The sequence below is a fragment of the Lissotriton vulgaris genome, chromosome 9 (genome assembly GCF_964263255.1).
Source record: "Lissotriton vulgaris chromosome 9, aLisVul1.2, whole genome shotgun sequence".
NCBI classification, from domain to species: Eukaryota; Metazoa; Chordata; class Amphibia; order Caudata; family Salamandridae; genus Lissotriton; species Lissotriton vulgaris.
In genome coordinates this window covers 61583007-61594839 of record NC_141697.1, presented here as the reverse complement: position 1 = coordinate 61594839, position 11833 = coordinate 61583007, and the positions used below count along the sequence as shown (strand labels likewise).

Genomic DNA, 11833 nt, shown 5'->3' with positions numbered 1-11833 from the left:
TAAACAACTGCTCCACCTCTGCCGGCTGTCCTCCTTCGGTTGAACTCTGGCAAGACATGCGGTAAGAGACTCCGACCATTCTTTTTGGCAATTATATCGAGCACTGGTGTGTTTCGAATTTAATGTTGTCCCAAACGCTTGTCACATTTAGCGTGATTCCTTTTTTCAGGCAGCCTCAAGCTTTTTTAATTGTTTTTTCAAGCCGTTAGACTCGGCGGGAGCTCGCTGTATCAGATTAACATAGGCCTCTGCAGCTAACAGCTATGTTGATTATTGTGACCGGTTCTTGCAACCCGCACCCCTGAGGCATTTTGACATTTGATTTTGGTCTGTACTTTTTACCTACGGGATTCCTGCACAAACAAGGACACTGCCCACCGAAGGTCTGCTGCCATTTAATTAATTCCACTTAACACGGACCTGTTCTTAGACACATTTTCGATAATGGTTAGAGGCCACAACACATATATACAGATTTTTCTTTCCTCTAATACAATGTACATTTAAGGTGGCCTTCTCAACCCACTAGGTCATCCTCTGTTTTACTTGAATTTAATCTTATTGGGTATATCTCGGTATTTGCGAGTGTCTGACAACGTTGGTTCATACCAGGGTTTTAGCTGTGTCGGTCAGGGGGTTTGCTGCAGAGGCAGTCTTCTGAGGAACTGCCTCAGTTGTGTGATCCTCGGCAACTCGCTCTGTATCACTGCGTTCAGATCGGCATTCATCAAAGTGAAGCAAACCAAAGCCAGTGCCTACCATTGTGTGAAAATAGGACAGTGTGTAATCTTATTTCAAGCAAAAGTCATACATCTCAGGATGCGCTCACAATCCCTAAGTTATCACAAATTCAACACCCTGCAAGTGGAATGTGTTAATTTGTGTGCGTGTGAATTCGAGATCCTACATTTTTTAATTAAATAGTGGAAAGTATGAGGTCCTAGAACAATGCCCTCGAGGGACCCCTCTGCCACACCCTGAAAACGCCCATTATTATATGTGCACACATGTTGGTTCTATGAGAGCAGTTACTTCACAGCCTTAAGGCCACACTCCATGTGACATCCCTTTTATGCACCATATGAACATGACCTGCACTTGCTTAATTCTTAGATGTTTGTATTTAGCCCCTATGCAGAGGGTTGAGGCGATGAGGAAGGTCACGTGCCCAGTAGATGTCCCAAGATCGTGAAGACAGGTTGTCTTTTATTCTGAACCCTCTCAGATGTATGCATGACCTTAACATATGCATGTTCTTTCATATGCCTGGCCCTAAGATGTCCTCAGACATGCCTGACCATAACATACTGTGAACAGAATATGAATGTACTTACATATTTTCTCAGAGATGTCAGATGCTCTTGGGTGGTGTGCCTGCATGTACGCAAGAGCGTGTGTTGCACTGGTGTTGCCAATAGGTCTCGCAGTAGGAAAGTTGGAGCTATTGGTTTTGTAAATGACAAAGCCCTTTATGTTTTTAAAATTAAAACAAAAATAAAAGGCATTGCTATTTGCAATTGTAATAGCTCCAACTTTCCTACTGCGAGACCTATTGGCAACCCTTCACCCTCAACCTCTCACTCACCCTCACTCACCCTCAACACCTCAGCCTCACCCTCACTCACCCTCACCCTCACTCACCCTCAACCCCTCACACTCACTCACCCTCACCCTCACTCACCCTCAACTCCTCACCCTCACTCACCCTCACACTCACCCTCCCTCAACCCCTCACCCTCACTCACCCTCAACCCCTCACCCACACCCTCAAACCTTCACCCTCAACCCCTCACTCACCCTCACTCTCACTCACCCTCACTCAGCCTCAACTACTCTCACTCACCCTCAACCCCTCACCCTAACTCACCCTCACCCTCACTCACCCTCAACACCTCACTCACCCTCAACACCTCACCCTCAACCTCAACTCCTCACCCTCACTCACCCTCACCCTCACTCACCCTCACTCTCACTCACCCTCAACCCCTCACTCACCCTCACTCACCCTCAACCCCTCACCCTCACTCACCCTCACCCACCCTCACCCTCACTCACCCTCAACCCCTCACCCTCACACAGTGCAATAGGTCTCAGACCATTTCAGTTAGAGCTTTAAGAAATGTTTATGGCTTTTTTTATTTGTAATTCTTTAGCATTGGCTACAGGAAACAAAAATGCTAAACATTTACAAAAAAACCCATAAACAATTCTAAAAGCACTAACTCTAATGGTGCGAGACCTATTGCATTTCCAATGCTTGTTTCTGTATGACTTCCCCATAACATTTGATATTACGTTCAGGATTGACCAGTGAATCTCCTCCTCCGAGTAACCCACATCTGGGAGTTCCACGGTCATGTTTTACTTGCACTGTTGGTATTATTATTCACGTGTATTTTACCTTGTAACGGTCAAACCCATCTACATTGGGAGCCTCGTTATCCGTCCCTCTGTTTACTTTTTCAACATCACATGATGGGTGCTTTTGAGCAGCTGATGTTTGTCTCTCGCGGTTTCAATAAAGCTTCCCCGGTTGAAAATAAAAACATGGCGTCGCTTGCCTGCTCCTAACTGACCAATCAGCGCCCGGCTCTCTGCCTGACAGGCGCGGCGCGGGCACCTCTGTCGCCGTGGTGACTGCGGGGTCCTGCGATTTAAACCTCTGCTAGCCAATGGGAGCAGAGGACGGGTAGCGGCGCGGAGGGCTTGAAGCTGCTCTGAGTCTGACGAGCAGGAAGGGATCAGGGGAACAAGAGATTGGAGAGGGAAGGGGGCGCAGGGGCAGGGATGCCGGTAGAGTTAGGGACCGGCCAGACGTTGCTGGTGGGGTGACGGGTACTTGACCGCTGGGGGCAACATTTGAAAGTGGATTGGAGGAAGGGTGAGGGTTTTTGTTTTGGGTGGCTCGTGGGCTTGTAGTGTAACTGGGAGCAGCATACAGACTATCTGGGCAGACCAGGCAGCACAATGGGAGGAGAGTGACGAGTTACCCGAGGGATGTTGGTGCCTGGAAGTTGAACAGGAGCCACACGAGTGGGCAGGCGAGCCAAGTTAGCCAAGAGCTGGCAGGAAGTGGACGGGAGTGACACAAGTGGGACAAAGTACCACAGGGGGAGCTGGGCTGAGTAGGTGAAGGGTTGGCAGGAAGTCAGTGGGGGATTCAGTGAGTGGGTCGGGTCGGGGTGGAATTAATGAGTAGATCGTTCAAGTAGTGCGCGTGAGAAGGTGTTTACGTAGCGGGTGGAGAGTCGTAGAAAGTTAGTAGTAGTGAAAGAAGTATGTTTTTATAAGTGCATTTTGAACTGTCAGTAAGTGGGCAACCGAAGGGTGCAGTACGTCACTAAGGGGATACAGGAAGTATTCGGGATGATCTGTAGGATGGCAGGCGGTAAGTGAGTTGATCAGAGACTGCGTGGGTTGTTAATGCATAGTCTGGATGAATAAACATTACTAAACCAACTGAAGTTTTAGAAAACACCCGCTTATTGAAGTAGAGCACTGTGTGATTTGAGGTCTCAGTGCTTGTGCCACTTCGTTTTCGATTGCAATATTGAGTGTCCGCACAGATCCCATGGTCTGGTTAACTTTTACATTGTATATGTCCTTTGGAGTACTTCAAAGGGAAACCAATCGATTGCAACACATTTTCCTTTAAAAGAGGCGACCGGGCTTCCCATTTAAGTAATTAAGTATGAAACCTCTGACCGATCACAAGAGTCTTTTGCGCCTCGCAGTGGTGCAGCAACTCCGAGGCTATGGCATCAAAGTAAAGCACTGGAACAGCAAGCAGCGGCTGGCCCCCGAAGAAGTGAGAGTTGTGGGGACCCCTGACAAAGTAAGTACAAACATTGCTCAGATGCACGAAAAGTTATTAATATGAGACATACATTATATAAATATCCGTCACACGTGTGCCTTTTCTAGGCTCTCAATATGAAGTGTTATTAATCTTAACAAATGTATGGTCCTTAATATACTGATCTTCGGAAAGATGACAGGCTGAGGTGGCCTTACCAGGATTCACACCCTTGACATGTAGATTATTCCCCATTTCAACAGTGAGCGTTCAATTCGGTAGACATCCTTCTGGCTGAGTAACTATGCTACCCAGAGACTGCTGTGAATGTACTAACCCGTAAGGTAATTGTGACATCTCAGCGGTCCTGTCATATGAAATACTCCGTGCTGTTGTGTAATACCTTTGTTGCAGATAAAATAGAGCTAAGATTAATTTCTTAAGAGTTTCCTTGTCAGTCTTTAAAGCATACCAGCTCCTCAGGCCTGCATGCCCAGCTGCAAGGAAGGCCCCTTTCTTCATGATGTGATGGGTCCCGACTCTATCAAAAACTGACATGTACTGTAAATTAATTGCACTGAAAGCACCTTATGATAGATCCTTGTATACATTTTGTGTTTTTATACACATTTTTTTTTTATAGATTGTTTGCTCTGGTGTCTATCCATCTCTGTTGTACTGGATGATTTCTTTTTTATTGTATTTGTTTGTGCTGTGTACTTTAATGATCGTGATCGAAATAAAATTATGATAAGGCCCCTTTCTCCCGTTGGGCATGCCTACCTGAGAAGCTGGTGGTCTAAAGTGTTTGCCTTGCTTGGTATTTACAGCACTCCATTGCTACCTTAGGTAGTGATTTATAAATAACACATCTGCATCTTCGCTCCCGAGCCATCCTCCCCTTAGCCTATTCTCACCAACTTTCGTTTGTCGTTGCCGATTTTAAATTCAGCCCCTGAATTGCTGGCACTCTAGAAGTGAACGGGTTGGAGGTGACCACAAGTCTTTTACTTATATGTCCACATGTGGTCATCTTGAACGAGTTCATTACTCCTGTTATGGTTCTCACTGGGATGTGGCCACTATGTTCAGAAAGCACTATCCCAAATGTCTCACTTGTTGGCTTTCTCAGCTGAAATAGAGAGTAGAACTTCTTGCAGTCAACAGCGGACAATGTGCTCGGCACTCTTCACCTTTGGCTGTGTTGTTTCCATCAAAGTGAGTGAGGTGTATACGTGTGAGGTGCAGTGGTGAATTGGTTGGTTCTTGTTAATGTCCTTTATTTAGTATCCTGGAAAAAAGGCTTTTCGCTTACAATTTGTCAATTGAGTTTTGGAAGAGAACGCAACATGTTATGTTGTAAGAAGGTAACTCAGTCCCTGGGAGAACTAATTATTTGGAAGCGCACCTCCGCAGCAGGATTAAAGCCTAAGCGGTTTAGCGGTTTTGATACATACACGCGGTTCCAACCTAAATATCCCTCGTGACAGGCAAGATAGCCAGCACTGAACCAGCCCTGCTTCTCTGAGATTGACTGAAATACATTCTTACATTATTCTTATAAGAGAAGGTCTATCTTTGTCAGAGTGTGCAAAGTGTTCAGGTAGTTTACAGCACATGTCAAAATTACGTAGGGTAGAATTTTATTAGCAAAATCTTGGTTTATTTAACGATCCACCGAAAACCTTGTTTAATGCACATATAGATCATAGTGCTGTACTTCAAAGGCGTTTCACTTGCTATAATTTGCTTCTTTTGATGCAATTTGTTTTGATGCGTATGGTATGTTGTCTGGCTTTGGCTGCAATATATTATTCTTCACAAATATCTGTATATAAAAATATATTTAGGTATGACATGCTTGTATACATAACACCATCCCCACCCCACACACATTCATACAGAAAGATCAATGACCTAATGTGTAGGGCGCTTTGTTTGAAGTCTTGAGGCTTTTCCTATAGCACAGATTTGTTTTTATTAAGATGCTTTTAACTTTCTTTGTGGACCTCTTTTGCGTTTGTACTTTTGAATGGTTGACAATCGCTTCAATCCTGGCCCATTTTTGAACACGTCTGGTGTCCAAGAATTCTTAACCACCTTCTGGGAGTTCATGGGAATTAGCAGATATGCCTCAGCATTACAGATGTGCATCCTACCATTTCGAGTCCTGCTCCAACAGGTGTGGCCATTTTTCATAGGGTCTCATCCACATTTTCCAGAAACGGTTATTTCAAGCAATCCCGTTTGTTGATAACAGATTTGGTTAGTTTTTGAGGTGTCATTTGGTAGTAAAAGAGGATAAAAGGTTGATTTGGGTGGCAACATTTTGCACTGTTATAAAGTCCTGAGACTTTGCTCTGGTCTAGGAGATGAGTACCATGGAAGAGGATTTTCAGGTACACTGTGTGGATGATGTTTTTTGCTCATCATCCCTAATGAGGTACTGATTAGCTACTAGGGCGTTGATATTTGTGCATCTTACCCTATTAGTGGAGTTTCTCCTTCCCATTACGACTAAGCCAGTTGGATGGCCACTCGCTGCTTTGTCTAGGTGAAGTTTGCAGCACGTCGGTGGATATACCATGCACCGTTCATACGCATGTAGAGAAGTGTGATAGGCTGTAGTGAAAGATAAGGTCAGACAGTGAAGATGTTATGAAGTTTATTCATGGACACTAGCCAACAGTGGGGACAATAGTCCAGCCAGCTCTCAAGGTAAGCATCCAGAATCTTCAACATAGTTCCGTACAAGTATAGAACATCCAACCATGCAGTGATACAGTGCTTCTTAAAGTTGTGACATTGGGCCTGTGGATAACTGAAAGAACACATTGACTGCCCATGACTCCTAGATGTGTGTGTGTGTGTGCGCTAAATAAGAGCGAGTTCTGGGGCAAAGTCCAGGAGGTGTCTGGGTCCTTCTGGTACAGACTCTGTCTCAAAGCAGACCCCAAGGACCTCAAGAACTTCCGGCCCATCTCCCTGTTCCCCTTCGCGGCGAAAGTCACAGAGAAGATTGTCAACAGACAGCTGACCCACTACCTCTAAGACAACAGCATCCTGGACCCATCCCAGTCCGGCTTCCGCAGCAACCACAGCACTGAGACCGCCCTCATCGCCGCCACCAACGACATCAGGATCCTGATGGACAAAGGAGAAACAGCCGCCCTCATCCTTCTGGACCTATCAGCAGCCTTCGACACGGTCTACCACCGCATCCTAACAGCACGCCTCCACGGCACCGGAATCCACGAGAAGGCCCTGGCATGGACCACATCCTTCCTCCCCGGCAGAATCCAGAGCGTCCGCCTCCCACCCTTCCGCTCCAAGACCACTGAGATCATCTGCAGCGTCCCACAAGGTTCCTCCCTCAGCCCGACGCTGTTCAATGTCTACATGGCACCGCTCGCCCACGTTGCACAACAAAATAACCTCAACATCATCTCTTAGGCCGACGACACCCAGCTGATCATATCCCTCACCGAAGACCCCCACACCGCCAAAGACAATCTCCAGAGAGGAATGAAGGCCGTTGCCGAATGGATGAAGGAGAGCGAACTGAAGCTGAACTCAGACAAGACGGAGGTTCTCATCCTTGGCTCCACCCCCTCAGCCTGGGACGACTCCTGGTTGCCGATCTCGCTAGGAACTCCCCCAGAACCCACCGAACACGCACACAACCTGGGGGATCATCCTCTACTACGCCCTCTCCATGACCAAGCAAGTCAACGCCGTCTCCGTGTCCTGCTTAAACACCCTCCGACTGCTCCGCAGAATCTTGAAATGAATCCCCTCCAACATGAGAGACAGTCACCCATGCACTCGTCACCAGCAGACTGGACTACGGGAACGCCCTCTACGCAGGAACAACAAATCTCCGGAGACGGCTAAAACGCATCCAGAACGCCGCGGCACGACTGATCCTTGACGTCCCATGACGCAGCCGCATCACACCCCTCCTGAAAGACCTGCACTGGCTCCCTGTCGACGAGTATCACCTTCAGGCTCCTCATCCATGCACACAAGGCCCTCCACAACGCCGGACCGGTATACCCCAACGACCGACTCAGCTTCTACACTCCCACCCGTAGCCTCTGCTCCGCCAACCTCTCCCTCGCCACAGTTCCTCGCATCCGGAAAACCACTGCCGGCGGCCGATCCTTCTCCCACCTCGCTGCCATGACCTGGAACACTCTCCCCAACAACTTACAACAGATCCAGGACCTGCTGACCTTTAGAAAACTTCTCAAGACCTGGCTCTTCGATCAGTAGCAGCGCCTTGAGACCCTCACGGGTATGTAGCGCGCTTTACAAAGGTTTTGTTATGTTATGTCTCAGTATCTCAAATGAGATTTGTCAATAGTCATGGTGGTGTTATATCTGTTAGGTTGCTGTGTTTTTGGATGTAGGATAATTCATGTTCGAATTTAACTAAAAGAAGGAATGGTGTTCCTGCCATGGAATTGTTGGTTCTGGTGAGGGATAGATTTGCAATAAGCGATTACATTTTGAACTGACTGCGTGATGCGGTTGTCATACTTTTATTATTGCACGCCAATTGAACATGGTTGCAATCTGTATTTGTTCATATGAAAGTGATCTCTTATTAAAAAAATAGTAAATGTTTACATATTTACCTTTTTTAGCCCATTGAGTTGCATTAGACATCTGCTAAAATGTTTACATGCATCTTCCCTCTATAGTGTTCAAAATTCCATCTCAACAGTCCTGTTTGATTATGGGGTTACAAGGCTCATTCAGTTATCCAAACAAGGCTCATTCAGTTTTGCTCAACATTGCATATGACTGAAAGAAGCTTTAAAGTAAACCATTCGAAATAGTGCCGCTATCTGTTAGTACTGCAAGGGCCTGCACGCTTCTACGTGCCAAAAGCACGTTGTTGCATGAGGTTCATTTAGCATTCTGATTCCGTACTTGGTGAGAATGGTGATGGGCACCCTTTTAAAGTAATTGCTGACCGTAGCAGTATGGGAAATGCAGGGCCGGCTTTAGAGCAGTGAGACTGGTGGGGCCGCACTGGGAGCTGGCCTGGGGGGGGGGGGGAGGCGGGACCAACACCACTAAAGCCGGCCCTGTGGAAATGCTATTCTGAACCCAGCAGCCCTTCCATCTGTAGAGCCCTTTGAATGAGACTGTGTCCTGCAGCCGTTTCCTACATGAGTCACGTCCCGGACACTAACTGCTCCTTTGTAAGGAGTGAGGGCATCCGTGTTTTGCACGTAGGAGAGGGTCAGTGCCAGGGGTTTCTTGAAATATTGGTTATGGAGAATGTGGCTCCCCTGACATGGCAGACGTGATCAAGGGGTGGTTATAGCATTCTGGGACGTCTGCACTGACAGTGAAGCTCCTTGTCTTGCTCAGTCTTGGCACCTCTAGGATGATGCATTGGAAACAGCTCTGAATGAAGCACACTTGGTGTCCACGCATTTACTCCAAAGTGTGTGTGTTTTTACTGTGTTATGTGCAGGTCTGTAACTGTAAAACCCTCCAAGCGAAGGTATTGGATTGTTAATGATCGCCACAACTTGCCTAAAGCTCTTTTTTGAAACGCTGCTCACATGCTCCTCATTGTAGGATGTGAAACTGCCTCGTGAATGTGTTGCAGGATCCGAAAGAGGATGCAGCTAAATCTGCATAAACTGGTAACTTGTAATCCGTTTAGAACTTTTATACAGCAGACCGCCTCTTAGGAACAGGATCGTGTCCTTTACAAGTCGGTGGCTGAGACAAAAGCGGTCTTTAGACTAACCTCACAATCCATGCTTTTTATGCATGAATCTGTAGTTTTTGGTACCGTCCATTTAAGATGGTTAGAAATGTAAAATAAATGCATAAGTAAAACCAAAATCATTTTATTCAATTCAGAACAGAAACCATTCCGTGTTCTTAGTTATTGCATTTACCTGCTGTCTGCTCTAAATTTTAAAGTCTAACTTTCTGACCAGTTCTGCTTTCTCTCGGCCGTCGATCAGCTGATTACCCACATCCATTACTTCCCATACACAAGAGGGCTCCTTCCCTGACACTTGCTGCATAGCCGCTGCCTTGCTGTCTCGCATTCACGCGCTGTTTAATTTCAAACCAGTCTGTAACCATCTGTAAAGTCATGAGAAGAATTGAAAGTTGCCCTTTATGCAAAAACAAAACACGCGGCCCTAGGGAAAATAAATCATTGGTAACCTGTCCTTTAAATGTGCCAACTTGTTTCTTTTCTCTATTTTGGTAAGTTTTTTGCAACACAACAACAACTTTATTGTATTATTAATTAAAATCCTCTACAAAAGCGGAAGAAAATGAAAGTTATAAAAGGTTAAAATGCAATAAATATCATCGAAAAAGGGGTTAAAATGCAAAACCACAATAAAGTAACTTTGTGCAAAAAAAGTCAGTTTAGAAACAACACATAAAGAATTTGACATGCGAAGGGTATGCAAAACTGCGGAGGGCATCCTGTTGCTAGTAAAAGTTAGTATAGACAGTAAAAGTATTAAAAGTACGATACTAAGCAGTTGCAAGTGCCAGTGGTCCTTGAAACATTTATTCAACGGTCACTTCTCTGGCCGATCGTAATGAGATTTCAGCAGCCGCATACAACTTCCCAATTAGTGCCAGCTCCATCGGGACTATGGTGGTGTAAATATGCCTTAAGGCCTCCTTACATGTTCTTATACCGTAATGTAAGAACACTGTTCTTAAATACAAGCGCCTTGGGGACAGCAAAGCTGGGCAACAGCAAATAACCTGTTCCGTGGATTCTGTGAGGTATTGGCACAGACTACAAACGGACCCACTTAACAACCAATTTTTCCAGCGGGCTCTGCATTCTTGTATTGGCAAAGTTAAGAGCCTCACCCTCATGACATTTTGTAGGGCTTGCCTTCCTAGACCTGCTTTTAGATAGGTCTGGCATACATTAGTTTCATGTGAATTAATAAGACCTTCTGCGCCTAGAACAGGTCTGATCCGTTCAAGGTCTTGTTGCCTCGAGATGTTCTTGCCACACTTTTTTAGAAGGTTCTTTAGACTACACTATGTTAATGATATGTCTGAGAGTTCGATTGATAGTCTTAGTGTTTTTTTTGGCCATCAGGAAATACCTTGCCCAGCTACTATTATCTGTAAAAACCACCTGTAGAGCTGCCCTGATTGTGCCCGGACCTGCATTAAGCACGTTATGTTGACATTTGACTGTCTTTTTTGCATTCAACGTCCATTGCTGTGATGTTGAACTCTAGTCGGATCAGTAAGCGCCTAGTCGTGAATGGGAGCTTAAAGACTTTTCTATATGCCATTGTGTATAGGGCCTCCAATTTTTGGGTCAACAAACCAGCGAAGGCAAGGTGGCCATAGCGGAGTGTAGACATTAGCTTGGCTTGCATTACTCATTGGATCCCTTCCGTCGAGTGACTTACAAGCTTATGGTATAATTTACGCAAGTTGAATTTTGGCAAGTTTTGTTTTCTTAAGTTTGTGTAGCGCTTTTCACTGCCTAGTTGAGCATGATGAAAGGAATGCCTTAGACACTTTAGCTTTCCAATGCTTTCCCAACGTAAATGCACAATTACAGAACCAATCTTTGCAGCAGACATTTCATACTGGAGCAGTCCGTCTGAGGGGCAAGTAAAGTTGGAGCGCAATCAGTCACTTATTTTGGCTGTTTGGCATGCTTCGGACTATCTCTGTCCAACCACACACTCTTACCTTTCACCTCTCAACTTTACAATTTTTAAAATTGATGCACTTTTAATTTTGAAGTAGAACGCCATCAAGCATATTCTCCTTTTTTTTCTACCGATTCAAGCCTGGAACTAAACGAAAATCAGAAGTCACTTGTTTTGTTAGGAGCATTGGCTTCCAAAGGGTGCTTGAATTCTGGAAAATTTCCCTCCTGTGAGATCCTCAAGCATTCGAAAGCACCACAGAGCATCACGGCCCAGAAAAAGATCTTCACCCACTCAATAAATCATCTTCGGTAATTGTATAAATCGCGTGTCAAACTATACACCTTACAGA

The 11833-nt window shown here is 45.5% G+C and overlaps 1 protein-coding gene across 2 annotated transcripts in view; it reads left to right on the top strand.

The window, feature by feature from the left end:
- The first annotated feature begins 2736 nt into the window (after positions 1-2736).
- ARHGAP11A (Rho GTPase activating protein 11A) overlaps positions 2737-11833 on the top strand; it is a 111167-nt gene continuing 102070 nt past the window's right edge. The window contains exon 1 of one of the 2 annotated variants that reach the window (XM_086937028.1): positions 2737-3835. In XM_086937028.1, coding sequence (XP_086793154.1) covers positions 3692-3835 — 144 coding nt within the window. In that variant the 5' untranslated portion in view covers positions 2737-3691. The remainder of the gene's footprint in view (positions 3836-11833) is intronic. The other variant, XM_086937027.1, reaches the window with a different exon arrangement.